A 20,862-nucleotide genomic window follows, 5' to 3' on the forward strand; every position below is an offset into this window, starting at 1 on the left:
TTTAGTTCTTTACTAGATAATAAATAATTCCAATATTCCCTATTCTTTGACTCATCTTGTTTTAATTTATTCATTATTTTGTAACACAAAGAGACAAACAGAGATTGACGATCCACTAGTTTATCCAAAATCAGGCCTGGACAAGGTCAAAAGCCAGGAGCTGGGAGCTCAGTCTGGGTCTCCCATGCAGGAGGCAGAGCCTCACTACCTGAGCCAGGATGTGCATTAGCAATGGGAAAGGGAAAGGGACAGAAACTCAAACCCAAGCACTTCAATATAGGTATGAGTCCCAAGCAATGTCCTTTTTTCCATTTTTTATTACATTTTTGACAATCTTTACATAGTTAATTAGGGTAAAAAGGGTCAAGGGCTACAGGAAAGTGGGTAAGACTATCATTTCCACACATTTTTTCTATATCTGGGGTAAAGCGGGAGGTAAAGGGAGAAGCCCGACCCAGTCTCCCACCCGCCCCAGGTCCCCGATGTAGGGCATGCTCCGAGGGTCTTGCTCAAGTGGTTTTGATAGTTCAACAGTTATAAATTGCTGCCAATCTCGCCATTCCAAGCATGAAGAAATCGCTGCAGAATCCACTGGTTGACATAGTCCATCTTTAGAATCTCCATTTGCTCTATTTTTCACTGCTAACATATGGCTGGGGTAGTTGATTGACTTGTTATGTCCTCTCTCTTTTCATGGATAGGGTTCTGAGTCCAGCAGTTCGATTGAGGGGATCCCTAAAGAAACTTTGTCTGAGGTGAACCTAGACCAGGTTCTTATGTGTACTTGCAAGTACAAGGCCCAGTACAGTCCAATCGCCTCAATCAGCTGGTGGCTGCAATTGCTGGGTCAGTTCTGTTTCCAGCCCTGTCTTTCACTGGAACCAATGGGTGTTGCAGTCCAGCCTGGTTCTGCCCAGCACACACTCAACCCTCACATAAAGCAGTGGGAGCTGCAGCCTAGTCAGAGCTACCAACAATAACCCCCACCAGGCCTGCCCACTACCCTGGTTTGCCAGTATGTGTAGCAGACTAGTCCAGTCTGTCCCACATCCCATTCAGCTCTCATTCATGTCAATGGGCATTGAAGCGTGGTTCAACCCAACCAGCTCCACCATGCAGCCCACACACATGCTGTTGGGTGCCTTTATGTCCAGCCACCCCAGCCCCTGTCCTGGTTTTTGTGCCCTCCAGTGGGAGTGGTAACCCAAGAGAGAGGAACCCAATATTTCCCTCCCAGGCCTCTCCCACTCCCAGATTATGCACTCTCCAGGTGGTTCTGCAGTTAAACTTGACAGAATTAGCCTACAGTGCCTGCCTCTGCCAGCTGATGCTGCAACTAAACCCAAACAACCCTCTATTTTATGATTGTACCAGGAGGAACAATCAGCCCAGCCTGGCTTTTCCCTGATTTGTTCACATGAGGCCCACGGGAGTTGTAGCCCTGCTTAGTCTGGTCTGCCCCCATTCCAATCCATGCTCTCCGGTGTAATTAGCTGACCAGCAGGGCCCCCCCCCCCCCCCCCGTATTTCCCCTTCCCCTCCCTTCCTGGTTCTCACGTGTGCTGGCTGGGCGCTGTGGCCGCATCCAGTACTGGTCACCTCACCTTGGCATTCCATAATGTGCACTGGTTTTTGTCGTGACTGAATCTGGCTCGACTCACACTCTGCTCTGGTGTTCAGATTCACCAGCAGATGATGTGAACTGGTTCAGCCTGGTCTGTCCCCAACCCATGCCAAATGTATGCCAGTGGGTACCTTTCCATAGCCTGTTCTGGGCTGTTTCCTTTCATGCTTCTTGCGCTTACCTGCAGGGTCTGTGTCCTGCCAGAGGAGTTGCTCAGGCTCCTCCATCAGAACCTTTCCCCATGCCAGAATTTGCACATACCAGTGGGTCCATGAGCCAGCCCTACTCAGTTCACCTCCTGTCATAGATAGCAGGAAAAGTGGCTTTTCCTGACTAGCCTCAACCCAATCTGGTTCTTACTGTTGGATGTTTCAGTCCAGCCACGGCTTGTCCATACCCACATACAGCTCACACACGGCTCTGTAGGGGCTGAGACCTTGCCTAGTCCTTCCCATATCTACTCTGGTCCTCCAGAGCATCAGATGGTGTTGGAGTCTAGCCCGGCTTGGTGCCTCCAGTCCCAGTCCACACTTGTGCCAAGGGAGACTGCAACCGTATCCTGATCAGAACACAGCCCCAATTCCAGCCCATGCGCTCCTCAGTGGGAATCTCAACCCAGCTAGGGTGTCCCCTTAGCTCCCCAGCCAGGCCTGTTCCTAGCCATAGATCACTTGCATGCCAGTGGTTGTTCTGACTCAGCTTGGCACAACTCCTCACCTGTCCCAGCCCTAACCTTACACACTGTGGCTTAACATCCCTGGCTCACACAGAGCAGTAGGTGCAACAGCCTAGCTCGGCATGACCTGTGCTCCATCCTGATTTCTAATTTTGCTTGTGGGCTAAGGTTTGCTCAGTCCTGCCCAGTCCACCCTGTTCCATTACCAATCCACACATTAGCCAGTCATTAGAGCTACTTTTCCCAGCTTGTCCAACCCCCAGGTCTGGACCATGTGTTCACCAGCGGAGCTATGACGTGCCAAGGGAGTTTCCCAAGTTCCTCCGCTTAACCTACTCCCTGATCCAGTTCTCATACATGCCAGTGGATTTCAGGCCAGTGTCAGGCATAGTCTGGCCTTACAATTGGCCTTGTATGAGCTGGTGAACGTTGCAGCCCAGACCACCCCACACCCTATTTAGGATGCACATTCAGGTGCTGCTGCTTGACCAGTCCAGACTGTTGTGGGTTCCTTTACCTGTGAGTGATGGCAGGCTCCTTGGTCACACCAACTTAATCCATGACCACCCCAACCCTTGAGCTAACCAGTGGAGCTAGTATTTCCACGGGGTTTGGCCCACAAATCCCCCACAGAATCTATCGCCGGATATGGTTCTCTCCTGTGCTAGTTAATGTCATAGCCCTGCCTAATGTGACCTGTCTCCTGATCCATCATCACAGCAGGTGACACGATATGGTCCTGCTAGACAAGCCACGAGCCTTAGCTTTTGCATGGACTGGTGTTCAGTGAGTAGAAGTTCTACACAAGATTTGAAGGAGTTTGGTATATCAGTCTTATCCATAAGTATCATCTGGTCCCACTGCTCCAACCTACCAGGTCTCAATACACTCGCTTACATTCAAAGGAAAAGTTACTCTGTCATTGGGAATTTTTAGGATTGATTCACATCTCAGAAGCAGAGAGGGCTCTACATGGAGCTACCTAAGCAGCAGTTTCAAAAAACCAAAACCCCAGAGTTGGCCGCCAGGCAGCCAGTAGGCAGAGCCTGGTGCCAAATGGCCTACTGGCCGCCCCAGTGACAACTCACTGCATACACAGTAACTGGAATCAGGGTTCCGAGCATGAAGACAGCCCCGGCCTGGCATCCAGCAGCAGCCAGCAGGCTGCAAGTTTCAACTCCCAGACTCCAAGGTCGCCTCCTCCCCAATCCCATCCACAGAGCAATGATGGCGGCGGGTGGGGCCCAGGCCCACCCAGCTTTCCATACTTCCCTCTTCAGTGTATTCACCATGAAGGGAGCAGCCTCTGGAACTCAGACAGGCCCGGGGACAGCTCACCACATGTACGTGGTGGCTGGAATCAGGGTTCCTAGCATGAAGAAGGCCTCAGCTTGGCACCCACCAGCAGCCAGCAGGCTGCTGGAAGTTTCAACTCCCCCCACCAAGCAATGTCTTAAACCACTGTGCCAAACACTGATTCTTATAGCTTTTCATTTACTATCTCAAAGAACAATTTTTTTTGAATTCTGCTAAAGTTTAATGTATTGACTTTTTATTTTATAGATGCTTCTGGAGTTCTTAAAAACCTTTATTATAAGATTTATTTACTTGAGATTTACAGAGAGTGGAGAAAGCTCTTGCATCCACTTGTTCAATTTCCAAATAGCCACAATAGCCAAGGCTGGACCAAGCCAAAACAAGGAGCCAGGAGCTCCATCTGGGTCTCCAATGTGAGTGACAGGGGCCCCAACAATTGTTTTTCCCAGGCCATTATTAGCAGGCAGATGGATCAAAAGTGCAGCAGGTCTGTCTGCTTTTTTCCTTTCCAATCTGGATGGCACTAAAGTTAGTGTTTGTCTAGCTAGCTAGCTTTATGGCATGGATAAGGACATTCGGTAACATGTGGAACAGAGGGAGCAAGTATAAGCATATTGGTCTTATTCTGATCCGAGGCAAAAAGCAGAATCTTTCACTAGTAGGTATGATATTAGTCATAGCTTTTAGTAGATACACTTTGTGAAATTATTTCTAACTTGCTGGAAATTTTCATCAATAATAGGTGTAGAATTTTGTGACTTATTCATTTGGGAAGTGGTATTATTTGGAAGTCAAAGTTTTTTGGGAGGAGGGGGGATGTTCCATGCTCTTGTTCATGCCCCTACCAAATGGCCACAATGGCCAGAGCCGGGCCAGTCAAGAGCAAAGAGCGTAATTCACAAGGTCTGTGATTTAAAAGGTCCTTAGGAAATAGTTTGTTCAATACATTAAGGAAAATTCTACAGTGTATATTTTTTGTTTGTTTTTAATGAAGCAGCTTAGAATAACTATTAGAACAGGAACAATGGGATACTAAAAGAAAAAATGACAGAGCTCACTCTGAAACCAGCTCTGCAGTTCCTGGAACACAGGTTTAAAAGGTAAACAGAAAACAAAAGGTATATAATACACTGGATTCAGAATAAAGAGCCCTTAAAAACATCCCAAGGGATGGGCACTTGGTTGGAACATGCCCATGTCCCCATCAGGGTGACTGGATTCAAGGCCTGGCTCCTGGCTCCTGGCTCCTGGCTAATGCAGACACTGAGAGGCAGTGGTGGCGGGCCCAGTAATTAGGTTCTCGCTGCCTATGTGGCAGATGCCGATGGAGTTTTGGCTCCCAGCTTTGGCCCCTGTCCAGCCCCTAGCCCTGGTCAGCATTTGGGGAGAGACCCACCAAGGTTCTTCCTGTCTCTCTCTGCTTCTTAAATTTAAAACGAACTCAAGACCATGACTATCACCATGGCACATTTCTAAATTTTGCAAGGACACAAAGTATTCAAATAGTACTAACAAGGAAAGTATGTGATGTACACCTCCACCCTCGGTGTTTATAATGCAAACACTGTGGCATAGGCAGTCCTTTTTAAAGCACATTTTCCTAAATAAGTTTAAATTTATGTATCAGAGGCTTGCGCTATTCTCTGATCGAGCTCTTAGCTAATGTACTTGGGGAAGCAGAAGCTGACCCAAGTACTTGGGGCCCTGCTAACCACAGAAACAGGAATGGAGTTCAAATTTATAACCCAAAGATCCTGGCAACTGACCAGAAAAGTGGCAAAGTAGACTGACACCAAAAGCATTTTCTGTTTTACCTTTCTTCCTTCCCTCTGGCATTTCCGTTAAGGCCAGATTAGCAACAGTATCCTGGTTTGAATTTAATACATGTTGAATTATGAAAACAGTTACTCTTCAAAAGCGCAGGAGTTTCACTTGATATTTCCAAATGGTATGTGAAACAAGTACTGTACTATGTGTCCTTTTAACCTTGTGTAGTCTCCAAGAGTGAGACAGGAAAGATTTGCTTAATTTCATTTAAGCAATGAATCCTAATCTAGCTGTGCTTTTAGGCCGGTCTTCCAGCTGAGACTGAAAAGAATGGCAAACAGGTAAAGAAAAGGAGAGTTTGGGCCTGGCGCTGTGGCCTAGTGGTTAAAGTCCTCGCCCTGAATGCACTGGGGTCCCAAATGGTCACCGGTTCTAATTCCGGCGGCCCTTCTTCCCATCCAGCTCCCTGCTTGTGGCCTGGGAAAGCAGTCGAGGACGGCCCAAAGCCTTGGGACCCTGTACCTGCATGGGAGACCTAGAAGAAGCTCCTGGCTCCTGGCTTCAAATCGGCTCAGCTCCAGACATTGTGGCCATTTAGGTAGTGAACCAGCAGATGGAAGATTTTTCTGTCTATCCTTCTCCCTATAAATCTGCCTCTCTAGTAAGAATAAATGTCAGAAAATTTCCATATTTAAAAAACAGTAAAGAGATCTTGGAAAAAGTAGGAAGTATTATGTCAAAAGAATATATAATAAAGAAATATATGGCAAATTTTTCATTTCCAAATTCTTAGTATTGTTACAACATCTTTCAGTATCTATGACTGAGCAGAGGAGAAAATAATCTGGGAAGAAAATATATGGAGAAAAGGAGTTCTAGAATAGAGAGATTTAAGATATTTTTAACATTCATTTTGTTATAATGCCGCTTAAAAAACTGAAATTTTATTTAAATAAATTCAAATTAGACTGCTCAGAGCATGCTGTCCTATTGTAAATACGTGGATACTCTTTGCCAGAAAATGTCTAATTTTTTGCTAATCTGACCACAGCCATTCTTGTATTGCAGTGATCCTTCACGTAAGGTGAGACCCTTAAGATCAGATGTCTCACTGGCACCAGGTCACATCAGGCAGGCTACAAACACTCACGTAGCTAAGGGCTCAATTCTCCCGGTTAGCGTCAAGAACCTCAGAGGAGCGGTGTCTTCTCTCTTCACACATGACTAGAAATACTTTTAGATTCACTCTCTCCAGACCCTTAACATGATTCACACATTGTTCTTATTTAACTGGCAGCCTTTCTCTCATCTTCCTGCCATTTCACCCACCTTAACCCTCCACCTCACCGCCCCCCTTACTTTAAATCGTTCCATTTATTCTATTTCCCACTCAATCCCACTTTTTAAGAAAAAAAAAAAATTACTGATTTTGTCAGAAATCTTCTTGGACTTAAGCCTCTTTTAATATATGCACTATTTAAAAATTAAGCTATTGGTAAATATTATAGAAAGTGACCTCATCATACAAGCAGCTTTGGTCAAAGTATAGCGTAAGTACAAAGTCTTTACTGGAATTATCAACTAAAATACGGAAACAAAAAATAATTTGTCTTATCACATAACTTTCTAAATGTTTGTTTACTTATTATTTTATCCATTTGCAAAGCAGAGTGACAGAAAGAGGCAGAGACACGTAGAGAAGGAGATCCATCCACCGATTCACTCTCCAAATGTCCACAACAGCCAGGGCTGGGCCAGGGGCCCAGACACTTCAGCCATCACCCACTGTGTCCCGGCATGCTTTTACAGGAACTGGATTGGAAATAGAGGAGAAGGACTCAAACCAGCACTGCACTGTGGGATGCAGGCATCTTAAGCATCACAATGCCCACCTTTTCACATATAATTTTATTTCTAACGGGCTTTTTCCCTCTCCAGGGGTATGAATATAAAATCATACTGATTATGAATACTATTTTGAGATAGATTTCATTTTTTCATTTATCTATATTCTACCTCTTCTTCAATGTAGTTTTTTTATCTTCTTTACAAAATCTGTTAATGACCAAAAATTCTGAGCACTCACTATGATAGGCACATTGAAATCTTTACACCTCGCAAATGCATTTTTAACTTACTTAAATTCTCATAACATCCCTATGAGGTAAGTCTTATTTTCTCCAGACAAGGAAACAGAAAGGCACTGAGAGATTCTAGGCAATTCTCAAGTTACACAGCCAGGTTAGTGCTGGACTCAGGATCTGAACTCAGGTAATTTGATTCGAAAGGTTGTGTTCTTAACCACTATGTTACATGGCCTCTCCCTTCCTGAACACCTCACAGAGTACTTCTTCCTACAGTCCTTGTTACGTACACCACACCGAAAGTTTACTGCTCCGTGTACACGCTTCCTCGTTTTGCCTCATACATGTTTGCACTTGCTCCTCAACTAAATCTTACGATCCTCACAGGCAAGGGAACAGCAGCATTTGCTTAACCCTACTTTCAAGATGGGGATATATATAAAAATGAATTTAAGAGAGTACTTTCAGAAACCTTGTTGAACAAAATAAAGATGTTTGATGCAATTTTTTTGAAACCCATGCATAGCTTTTCAAATTTTCATTGTCTATAAATTTTACATTTATAATTAGTTTTATTTTTACTTATTTGGAAGAGAGACAAAGACAAGCAGAAAGACCTTTCATCTGTTGGCTCAGTCTCCCAAACACCCACAGTAGTCAGGGCTGAGTCAGGCCTGAGCCAAACTGGAGCCAGGAGCCAGGAACCCCACTGTAGCTCCCATATAGGACGAGTTAAACTGAATGACTTGAGCCATCACCTGCTGCCTGGCCGGTGTACATGAGGAGGGAGGTAGAGATGGAAACAGGGTAGGATGTGAGAGTCCCATCAGTGCCAACTGTTGACCCCTCCATGAACTGAAGTATGCTTATATGCTTCCTAATTTTAAAAAAAAATCCCTGGCAATTTCTATATTATTATTTTAAATTTTCAAAATACAAAAATCAGGCCTGGCAAAGTGGCCTAGCAGCTAAAGTCCTCGCCTTGAACGCACCGGGATCCCATATGGGCCCTGGTTCTAATCCCGGCAGCTCTGCTTCCCATCCAGCTCCCTGCTTGTGGCCTGGGAAAGCAGTCAAGGACCGCCCAAAGCCTTGGGACCCTGCACCCATGTGGGATGCCCGGAAGAAGTTCCTGGATCCTGGCTTCGGGCCGGCATAGCATCGGCTGTTACACTCACTTGGGCAGAAGATCTTCCTCTCTGTCTATCCTCTGTATATCTGGCTTTCCAATAAATAAATAAATCTTAAAAAAAAAAAAACTCACTTTAAAAAAAACTCAAGTAAGTAATAATAACGAGGCTCTACAGAGAGAAAACTGGGCATGGTCGTATCCCTGCTAAATGTTCCAGCTAACATGAAGTCACTGGCTATGACTCAGCAAAATCACTTACCACCTGAAGGGCAGCTCATGCCGTCAGTGTCACATCTGGCATTACTAAAGTTAGGAACCTGACTGCACGTATTTGTTTTTCTTCTTACTCAACTCCCCTCCTGGTGAGTCACACCTGTAAAACTGACTTTCTATTTCCTGAGAGAACACTTAAGGAAAACCAAACGAAATTTCTTTTGCATATGCATAACCAGTAACAGACAATCTGTGTTATCCGGAATAGCACTCAGAGTAAAGTGCTGAAATCAGGAAGGCCTCCATGCCTGAAAGCAGAATTTTCAATAGTGATGTTTAATCCATCAAAATGAGGAAACTGGGACCAGCACTGTGGAAATGCTGGTTCAACATTCTACTCAACTTCTGTCCTAACTTCCCAGAGATGCACCCGGGAGGACAGCAAGTGATGGGCAGTGCCTGTGTGGAAGAGCTGAGTGGAGTTCCTCCCTGGATTACGGCTTCAGTGCAGCCCAGACCTGGTCACTGCAGCCATTTGGGGAATGGACTTTCAAATAAATAAATTTGAAACAAACAAGAAAATGGGAGTTTCCAAATGTAACCTGCTGAGAATTACTTTACAGTGAACCCATCTAACAAGTCTATTCAGAGTTAACCAAATGCAAACAAACAAAAACCCTTAATATTAGATATTGATAACTGCCACAAACAATAAGTAAAAAAAAAATTTGTTTAATGAACCATTCATCAAGTTCTTTAATGATAAATCTAATATCACCAAAATCTGACAGGATTACAGATCTTAGGAAAATTTTCAAAGAGCTTTAAAGGAGTTAAATTTGAGAATCCAAGGGCTTATGTTCAAAGCACTGCTAATGGTCTGAATTTACACACAAAACAATAAATAGTAAAATATTTTTGCTAACTCTCCAGGCACTTCATCTATCTCTAGAAAAAGCTAATACAATCCTGAAACACAAAAAAAATTCTGATTAAGGGATTTAACTATTTTTTTTCTTTTGACATCTGTCAGCTTTCTAGAATTTAACAAGCTGATAGCAATAGGTTGTACAAACACAGAAGCAAAAGCCAATCAGTACTTGTTGTAGGCTGAGCTGGTCTGTCCCATTTGAGCTCTCATACAAAAACTACAATGCTGGCACTCCTAAAAATGGTAAGGGGGAGGACTCTAAGATAAAGTGATATTCAAGGGCGAATAGTAATGACCTATTTTCAAATCATAATCAAGATTGGTATTTTTCTCCCAAAATGCAAATAAATAAGTAGAAATTATACAGCTCATTTTGGCATTTGAAAGGCAAGTAAATGTTTTATCCTTTATCGAAGTCAAACTATACCATGTTGACTAGAGGTAAACTTTAAGAAATCAGCCCTGTGCAAGCTTGCGGACAGTACCTCACCGTGATTTTGATGAACACTCTTCTAGCCTGTTCACCTGCCAGGCCGCTAAAGTAGAGTCTGCAACACTGTTATTTTTTAATTATTTTTTTAAGATATATTTATTTTTATTGGAAAGTCAGATAATACAGAAAGGAGGAAAGACAAGATCCTCCGTCTGCTGCTTCATTCCCCAAATGGCAACAATGACCTGAGTGGAGACAATCCGAAGCCAGGAGCCAGGAGAATCCTCTGGGTCTCCCATACCAGCGCAGGTTCCCAAGGCCTTGCGCTGTCCTCAACTGCTTTCCCAGACCACAAGCAGAGAGCCAATGGGAAGGGGGACCGCTGGGACATGAACCAGGGTCCATTTGAGATCCAGCGTGTTCAAAGCAAGGTTTCAGCTACTAGGCTGCCATGCCGGACACAACACTGTCATTTTTAAAACAATACAAGCTTTTTATTCTCATACCATATATACAATGAAGAAGCAGAAAACAGAAATGAAAACACTCTCAAACTCAGAATTGTACAACCTGAGGCTATTACTTTCTCCTAATTAAAAATTTATCAAAGGTAAAATGCCAAAGCCCCAGCTCCTGAAAACGTGAATCTTCCCAGGGGCTACTCTTGTCCACATTTTTCTTATATGTTCAGTTAAAACTTAAATATTCTGCTGCACTGGGAAGTAAACAGCTGCCCTGGTTTTAATACATACTTCCTGAAGAATCCCTTTCAGCCAAAGAAAAACTTACCTCTGCAAAATGTGTGGATGTACTATTGTCTATCCGGCTGCCACCACCACCTAAAAAACTAAACAGAAAGAGGAGTGAGTGCTGATTCTATTCCCAGGAACAAGTTACCCTTCCAGAAGCTAAATATAGAATGGCAGAATGAGAATGCCTAACACGGAAAAGCAACTCATCCCGGCATAACACCCACAAAGGAAACACGAAGGCAGGGCAAGTGAATCAATTCACCAAAAATTACCAGGACAAAACCACAAGCTCAAGAGGTTTTCAGGCAGAACAAGGCTATGTCAAGTGAAAAATCAGAACCGGACCATCACACAGAAGGAAGGAAGACTCACTGCCAGTAATGCAATTCAAATTTGACCTAGCCCAAACAAAACAAAACAAAATTAACCTTTGAAGAGGCTAAGAAAACAAAATAATGTTGCATTAAAAAACATTCCATCATTAAAAGTGTTTAACATTTGAAGTTACAATAATTAGAATTTTGAAGGAACAATTAAATACAGTAATGTAAGGGGTCTGGAACTCTGCATTCAGCACATTTCCAAAGTATTTCGTAGGCCTGATACTGCAGCATAGCACATTAAGTCACTGTGTGCAGTGTGTGCATTTCAAATGGGTGCCAGAGTCCCAGATGTCCCATTTCTGATCCAGTTCCCTGCAAGTAAGCCTGGGAAAAAAGCAGAGGACGGCACAAGGACTTGAGCCCTTGCCACCCAATGTGGAAGACCTGGCTGTGAAGCTCCTGATTGCTGGCTTCAGTCTGGTCCTCTCCTGGCTGGCTGTTCCAGCCACTTGCAGAATGAACTATAAGATGGGAAATCTTTCTTTCCCATGTCAATAACTGACTTCCAATAAATAATTCCTTATTTGAGTTTATCTTACTGATACTTCAGGGCCTGGGTCAAATCCTACTCCTCCATCAAGTCTTTACTGAACTCGCCCAACCAAATGAGACTTGTCCATACCCCTCTGCATGATCACTTTGATTCTATGTTCTCTATATTATCACTATCTCCAGGGTTGGTCTCATCATGTCAACTCCTTTTCTCTTGTGATACAGATTTTAAAGGCAAACAATTTAAACACTCATGTATGTATGGTGTTTTATTACACTACAGAGAGCACCGAAAATCTTACAGTGCGATATCCTATACTAATAACTCCATATCACATATGCAAGCAATAAAATACCTATTCCAAAAGACCCTGAAGAGTGGAAAGATGTATTAAACTCCATCATTCCCATGAAATTCGCAAAGAAAATAAACTGGCAAACACTTTAGGAGAAAGGTGGTGGAAAGAATCACAAGAACTACTGAAGAGCACAGAGAAACATAGGTAAGTACACAAATATAGAAGCAAACACATCCCAGTGATCAAAAGGCCACAGACTACTGCAAGTAACGTTCATTTAGCAGAATTACAATACCAATCCAGGCACTGTGCTGAGTTCACGGGGGATAGAGACACACCTGGTTAGGCAAATCACACACCAAAATGCAAAGCAATGCCATTCCCTGTGCAATCACTCTCACACTTTATTCTCTAATTAGAAGCCATTTAACACATTCGTTTCAGAAGTTAGAAATTCTACCTGTACATTTATGTTAAATAACTATCGAGAATACCATATACCATAAAAACAAAGTTGAATGTGTATCATTTTACAGCTCAAGTCTACATGAGGTTCCCAGGCTCTTTATTTCCCTTACTGACTGGATCCTGGTATTCAAATGTTGCTGACTGAAATCATCAACTCCATCTTTTGGGATTGTACTCTCTGATGCTCCATCAGCCTTTCCTTCCCATAAAATTCCTTTACATTTTAAGAGCTTATCATGAAGAAAAGATAATAAAAACAGCCACACTGTTCTGAGAAATGTTAGAAAACTAATGCAAACTTAGAACGTGCAACTCTAAGATATATGTTTAGTAGTAGAGGGGCTCATTATCCAATATTTGCAAAAATTTCTTACTAATTTCTACCACCAATTACTTATCAGTCTAATTGCTAAGCAATCAGCAAATGTTTATAATATCATGCTGCCTCTAAAACACTGATTTTTAATGTACTCATGTACGATACCGGTGATCTCTTAAACCAAACAATCTTTGCATTTCAGTAGAGGTTACCAACAGCATCTCTGAACTAACAAACACAAATAAAAGAATTATTAATTCAAATGAAAACATAACCCATAGAATTCATATTTCCCTGCTGGACAAAGATTTGTATAAAAATTTTTTGTATAAAAATTTTGTATAAAAGTTGTTTGCCTAACGAAACCAGGATTACTATTTAAAAACTTAAACAAACAAAAACTTGGATTGGTGCTATAACTTTTGGGTAAAGCCACTGCTTGTAGTACTAACATCCCAAATAGGCACAAGTAAGTCTCGGATGCTCCACTTCCCATCCAGTTCCCTGCTAATGAGCTGGGAAAGCAGCAGAAAATACCTCAAGTCCTTAGACCCCTACATTCATTTGGGAGACCGAGAAGACGCTCCAGGCTCCTGGCTTCAGCTTGCCCCAACCCCAGACATTGTGGCCATCTGGGGAGTGAACCAGTACATAGAAGAGCTCTCTCTCTCTGTCTCCTCTCTCTTCTACCTTTCATATAAATAAATTATAATTAAAAAATATCTGCTCTCCGACTGAGACTCTTTAACACATGCAAAGCATACATGCCTGAAAGAAGTATTTGATGCAATTATCACAGCACAAATTAAAAGCTATCCCAAGTTAGCATGCTGTTTACACAAAACTGCTAATTTTGCTGTTGCAAGTTATTTAAAGCTAAAATTATTATATCAACATAAGTGTCTAGGTTCAACTAGATCTCATGCCACATATTGCCTTAAAAGTTACAGCTCACTGACACTTTTAATCGTCAATCATTAATTAAAGTAAAACTAATAGTACATACTGTAAAACGTGTAGTTTTCCCTGGTAGTGGAAAGGACCTTCAATTTTAGAGTCTGCCAACAGCAATGGTAAAGGAATTATCTACTGCCATAACAATCCCAAAGTCACTCCAAGATTAAGACATTCAAGCTACATATTCTCGTAAGCAAGGAGTACTGCTACAACTGTCTAGCAGTGTTTAAACAGTCCCCAAAGACAAATGCCATTACATTTACCAAAAAAGACCAACAGCAATATCAAATACTATTTTATCACTTAGTTCTTTTAGTCATAGTAACCAATAAAGAATACATAATTTTGCCACTTTCCAAAAATATTTTCCCTTTTTATCAGTTTTATACCTTTGGTATGGCCAAGAGAACAAAGTCCAAGCATTACAAACCCAAATATTAATTTTATGGTGACAAATGGAGTAAGTTGGACAGCAATCATATTAATACATACAAAGAATCCAAGACTTCTAAATGTTTCCTGGCAAGACCAGCCTGTTTACCCTACTAGACATCTTTATCAGAAGTCACTCCCCAGCCCACCAAAGAAATGTAATAGCAATATACCTATAGATAAGAATTGTCACTAAAATCAGCCAATAATCTAAGAGAATCCCAAGTCTCAAACTAAAAATGAAAATTTACCAGCTTTGTTCTAACATGGTATAGGGGTATCGAAGGAATGGCACAAATAATCAGGAACACTGAATCGTTTCATCCCTACTATTTTATCACCTTCCAAACTGTTCCACTTTTCCTCCTCCCTCCCATTCTTCTATGTTTTCTTGTGAATACAGCCCCTCCCCTCCCACCTCTTTCCTCTTTCTTCTTTCACTCTCTCCCAGCTGAGAATAAAAGTTATAAAACAAATGTCCATCAACTGAATTATGTTATTAAAACAACATAATGCCTGATTAATTCCTGAGCTTATACAATACCTGGAATCATCAGTCACTTCTTCAATAAAGCCTGATTCACATCTGGGACAAATATATTCCTATAAAAGAAAGAAAAAATTCTCATTAGAAATCGAAGCAGTTTCAATAATACTATTTACAGAGTTTATGCTTTGAAATCTTTTATGCACCTGCTGACTCCAAGCAGTTTTTTCTACTATGCTCTGGCAAATAGAGTCCAGTAAGACATTTGCATAAAGCTTTCATAGCTACCTAAATGATTCCTACTCAGATACTAAAGGGGAAGATCAGGGGCTAATTCAGCTCCCAAGTGGCTGCAACACCCAAGGCTTGGCCAGGGCAGATAAAACCAGGAGTTTCACCTGGGTCTCCCTTGGACCAGCTTCTACTGCTTTCCTAGACACACTAGCAGGCATTTGGATCAGAAGCGGAGCAACAAAGACTTGAAAAAGTACCCATACGCAATGTCAATGTGGCAGCAGTAGCTTTATCTGCTCCACCACCCATTGCTTTATGCCAACAACTCTCCAATGTATATATTCAGCCAGGCTACTCTTCTGAACTCCAGAGTTCAGTGCAAGCACTCACTCTCTGTTAATATAAAACACATGCATTGTTTTAAGAGGTGGCAAACCAATTCACTCTTAGTGGAACCTGGGAGTCATTCCTGCTATCTTTTTCTTCCTCACCCCACCATCAAGTCCTAGCATCACTAACACAGTACTTCTAATCCAGCTCCTTGTTAGTAGCCTGGGAAAATAATCAATAGCAGCTGGGCCAAGTGTCTGAGTCCCTGCCACCTATATGAGACACTCAGAAGAAGCTCCTGGACGCTGCATAGCCCAGCCATTGAGCCAGTAGATGAAAGATAGTTCTCATTCTGCCTCCCCACCTCTGTATTTGAAATAAATCTTTCCAAAAAATTGTACTGGTCTGGAGTGCCTGTCTCAGGACTGGTCCTCTTCAGTTGCTAATGTCCATGCAGTAGAGAATACACCTAGATGCACATGGGGAACATGACAGCCAGCCCATCTAGGCCAGCAGAGTACACACAGGGCCTTGTCAAAGGATGGAAAGCAGAACGAGGAGGAACACTATCCTGCCCAAGCTTTGCAGCAATGGTCTAGGTCTGTGGATGCACTTGGTCAGCCAACAGACCTAGGGAAGATCTTCTCAGCCTTGATGTAACGAAGCTGACATCTCAGATCAAAGCCACTCAAGTAACACCCTCAGAACATTCCTCTCCACATCTCTCTAAGGCATCATTAAATGACTGCTGATGTAGTCTGACAGCAAGGAACAGCCTCCCTGCTTTTCCCTCACAGAGGAGAAAGAAACAGAGAGACACAAAGAACAAGACGAAAAGAGTCTGCACATTCCCATTAACTGGTTCAATTTCCAAATGTTCACAAAGGCCAAAACTGAGACAATCAGAAACCAAGAGCCAGAAACTTAATCCCAGGTTAACCACAAAAGTGGCAGGAGTTCCATCATCTGAGCAATCAATCGGCTCTCAGGGTCCGTACTAGCAGGAAGCTGGAATCAGAAGCCAGTCAGGCCCAGAACTTGGGCACTTTGATATGACACACATTTTACCCTCTAGGTTAAGCACCTATCCCTGTGCATATTTTCTTGAAGAGAGGAAAAGAAAAGGGAGTGCCAGCTTCCTACCAATCAGCCTGAGAAGGTGGCAGCAGATAGCTCCTGGCTTAAGCTTTGGTCCAAAACTAACTATTGAGGCCATTTGGGGGAATAAACCAGCAGAGATCAATCTCTCGCTCTCTCTCTCCATATTTCCTTCTTTGTCACTCTGACTTTCAAACAAAATAAACCTTGAAAACATGCATAAAATTTACCATATTAATCACATTTTATAATTTTTACTTCTTGGGGCTAGCGCCATGGTAAGCCTTTGTCCACAGCACCAGAATCCCGTATGAGTGCCAGCTTGGTTCCTGGTTGCTCCATTCCAATTCAGCTCCCTGTTGATGCGCTTGGGAAAGCAGCAAAAGAAGGTCCAATTCCTTGTGCTCCCATACGCACACAGGAGATCCAGAAAAAACTTCAGGCTCCTGGCTTTGGACTGGCCCAGCGTGGCCTTTGCAGACATTTAGGGAATGAACCAGCAGGTAGAAGATTCCTTTCTGCCTCTCCTTCTCTCTCTGAAAACGTCCCTTTCAAATAAAAACCAATCAATCTTAAAAATTTTTTTTTTTTTTAATTGGAAAAGCGGATACAGAGAGGAGAGAGAGGAAGATCTTCCGTCTGATGGCTCACTCCCTAAGCAGCCGCAATGGCTGGAGCTGCACCAATCCGAAGCCAGGAGACTCCCCCAGGTCTCCCACATGGGTGCAGGGTCCCAAAGCTTCGGGCTGTCCTTAACTGCTTTCCCAGGCCACAGGCAGAGAGCTGGATGGGAAGCAAGGCCGCCGGGATTAGAACCGGCGCCCATATGGGATCCCGGTGCATTCAAGGCGAGGACCTTTATCACTACGCTATCACACTGGGCCCCAATCAATCTTTTTAAGAAATGTTTTTGTTATTTTATTTATTTGAGAAGCAGACAGAGCTCCTATCCACGTTCACTTTCCTGGTGCCCACAATGGCCAAGGCACCAAAACTGGGAGCAAGGAAGACAAACAGGTCTCACTCACAGATGGCAGGAACCCAAACCTGAGCCATCACTGTTGCAGGGTTCACATTATCATGAAACTGGAACAGGAAGCAGAGCCAGGACTTGAACCCAGGCACTCCATAACGGATGCAGCCACTCTTAACTGCTAGGCCAGACACTTACCATCACCATCCCTTTCTAAGAGTACAGAACACGCTCATACTGCTGTTAAAATAATCTCCAAAACCTTTCATATTTAAAGACTGAAACTCTATACCAATTAAATAACACTTATTTCTTCCCCTCCCTGGTAACCACTACTCCACCTTTTTTGTGGATTTGATAGCATTAGCTTCTATATATAATTGGAATTGCGCAGCCTTTTGGTGACAAATCTATCTCACTTAGCATAATCAAAACATGTGAAAGAATTTCCTTCCGTTTTAAGGCTGAATAACATTCCATCTTAAGGAGTCTTGAAGCTTAACTGCTTGATACTGGCTTAGTCTGTACAAGTCACTCCAAGATTCACACAAAGAAAAAAAGCACTGAACAACACGTTTTTCAGAACATATCCCCAGTTGGAGTGGCTTAGTAGATAGTGGGCACCTCCCTCTAGGGGTTACCACTCCTCCTGGAAAGCACGAAAACCAGGACAGGGGCAGGGGTGGCTAGACAGAAAGGCACCCAACATCATGTGTGTGGGCTGGATAGTAGGTCGGTTGGGTTGAACTAGGCTTCAATGCCCACTGACAAGTACGAGAGCTGAATGGGATGTAGGACAGACTGGACTAGTCTGCTGTAAATACTGGCATGCATGGGAATCAGGGCAGGGAGCAGGCCTGGTGGGGATTATGGGGAGTTGCCCCAACTAGGCTGCAGCTCCCACTGGTTTGCGTAAAGATCGAGTATGATGTGTAGGATCGAGCTTGGCTACAATAACCATTAGTTCATGTGGAAGACAGGGCTGGAAACAGAACTGACCCAGCAAATGCAACCACCAGTATGTGCATAAGCTGATTGGGGTGACAGACTGTGCCAGACCCTGTACTGGCAAACTCACACAAGAATCAGGTATAGGATCATCTCAGATGAAATTTCTTTGGAGATCCCTCCAACTGAACTGCTGATCACAGAATTCCAACCATGAAGAGACTATGTCAGCCAATGGATTCTGAATAGGTTTCATTACGATTGGAATAGCGAGATTGGCAGCAATTCAGAACTGTTGAACTATCAAAACTGCTTGAGCAGGATCCTCGGAGCATGTCTCACATCGGGGACCTGGGATGGGTGGGAGGCTGGGTGGGGTTTTTCCCCTTGTTTCTCCCCTGATCCCAGGTACAGGGAAAAAATAATATGAGTGTGGAAACAATGGTATTACCCACTTTCCTGTAGCCCTTGACCCTTTGTACCCTAATAATTAAGATTATTTTAAAAATAATAAATAAATATTTTTAAAAAGAACATATCCCTGTGTTTAAGGAATGAGGTGCCATATATAACACATTTTGCTTATTTATTCAATAAAGGATACTTGAGTTGTTTCCACTTCTTATCTACTGTGAATAGTGCTGCTGTGAATACGTACACAAACACATTTGAGATTATGGTTCAATTCTTTTGGATATATATCCAGAAGTGAGATCAATGGATCATAAGGTATTTATAACAGGAAATACCATACTGTCATTCAACATGGTCACACCATTTTGCCATCCCATCAACAGCACACAAGTGCTTTCATTTCCATACATCTTTATCAGCCTATGTTGGCTTTGCTTTCATTTGCTTTTAATGCAGTCTCATTGTAATTTTGCTTTTTATTTCTCTGATGACAGGTGAACTAAACAAAAATGCTTGTTGTTCATTTAGACAGTATCATTGGATAAATGCCTATTCAAGGCATTTGTCTATTTTATATCCAAATATTTAATTTTCTGTTGAGTTATAATCAGATACATGGTATGCAGATATCTTCCCTTATTCCCATCATAGGCTGTTGTAGGAGGACAATTAATTAGATATCATTTGTTGTAGGAGGACATTGTGACCCTAGAGGGTCAGCAAGCAAGGATTACAGTTGGTTGGATAATATTTGCATGAGAACAACCGAATGGCTACCTTTTGTATAACTGATGGATATAATCTGTATGAGAACAGTCGAGTGGATCACATGTGAATGAGAACACTTGGTAGAATAGACAAAACAAAAGGAGTTCCAAACAAGAGTATGGAAACAGTTGATGGGTTTTGTTGCTAAGTTCAATACCTCCTCTCTTAACCAACATAACCCTCAGTGTATAAAGTATGATGCCACTAATAAACTTCGGCTTTTGACCTTCAGTCAGGGTCCACGCGTGTCATTATCGGCGCCGTGCACCAAGTCTTCACACTGATTACATTCGTGGATGACTAAAAGTTTTAACCTTGGGGACCAGCGCAATGGCGCAGTGGTTGAGGTCCTCGCCTTGCACACCCGGGATCCCATGTGGGCACTGGTTCTGATCCCGGTGGCCCCACTTCCCATCCAGCTCCCTGCTCGTGGCCCAGGAAAGCAGTCAAGGACAGCCCAAAGCTTTGGGACCCTGCACCCTGCGCTCACTTGGGGAGTGAATCATCGGACGGAGGGTCTTCCTTTCTGTCTCTCCTCTCTGTATATCCGCCTTTCCAATAAAAATAAAATGAATCTTTAAAAAATAAATAAATAAATAAAATAAAAGTTTTAACCTTGACATTGCTCTACTTGTCCAGTTTTGTTTTCTCTGAACTTCTGGTGGTGTATTCAAGAAATAACTGCCCAATTCAAAGCCATTAAGCTTTTCCTTCAGGGGTTCTATAGTTTTGTGTCTTTTGTCGAGGTCTTTAATCTTTTTGAGTAAACTTTCGTGTATGATATAGAATAATGATCTAAGCTCACTGCCATGCAGGTAGAGATCAAGTTTTCCCAAGGCCATTTGCTGCAGACTGTCCTTGCCCAACAGAGTGTTCTTGGCACCCTTGTTGAAGATCATCTGACTACATGTGAGGGTTTATTTCAGGGTTCTCTACTCAACTCTGTAGGTCTATGTGTGCCTGCTGCTAGTCCTATTTTATTTCTGTAGTTTTGTAATATATTTTGATTGTGAAGTATGAGCTCTCTATCCTTATTTCTCTTCTTCAAAATTATTCTAGACATCCAGGGACCTTTGAAATTTACATGAATTTTTTAAAATCTTATTTTCACACAAAAAAATTGCTGGGATTCTGATAGGGATTGCATTGAACCTTTAAGTCACTTTGTGTGCGTGTTTTAGATGACTTTTACTTCTTTTTCACGCCCAATTGTATAGGCTAGGACTTCAATACTACATCTAATGGCAAGAGCAGGCATCTTTACTCTGTTCCTTAAGAGGGAAAAGTTCAATATTCTATCATTGGGTACGATATGTACTGTGAGCTTTTCA

General features: G+C 42.6%; 1 protein-coding gene across 2 annotated transcripts in view; it reads right to left on the reverse strand.

The window, feature by feature from the left end:
- Nucleotides 1-20,862, reverse strand: part of RNF115 (ring finger protein 115) — a 64,144-nt gene that overhangs the window by 23,807 nt on the left and 19,475 nt on the right. Inside the window, exons 1-3 of one of the 2 annotated variants that reach the window (XM_040999176.1) lie at nt 14,824-14,854; nt 13,897-13,948; nt 10,967-11,024 (exon numbers count right to left, since the gene is read on the reverse strand). In XM_040999176.1, coding sequence (XP_040855110.1) covers nt 10,967-11,024; nt 13,897-13,948; nt 14,824-14,833 — 120 coding nt within the window. In that variant the 5' untranslated portion in view covers nt 14,834-14,854. Of the gene's footprint in view, nt 1-10,966; nt 11,025-13,896; nt 13,949-14,823; nt 14,883-20,862 lie in introns of those variants that run through there. The other variant, XM_040999175.1, reaches the window with a different exon arrangement.

Source organism: Ochotona curzoniae, unplaced genomic scaffold, assembly GCF_017591425.1.
Source record: "Ochotona curzoniae isolate NIBS_2020 unplaced genomic scaffold, NIBS_Ocur_1.0 scaffold_1037, whole genome shotgun sequence".
Classification (NCBI taxonomy): domain Eukaryota; kingdom Metazoa; phylum Chordata; class Mammalia; order Lagomorpha; family Ochotonidae; genus Ochotona; species Ochotona curzoniae.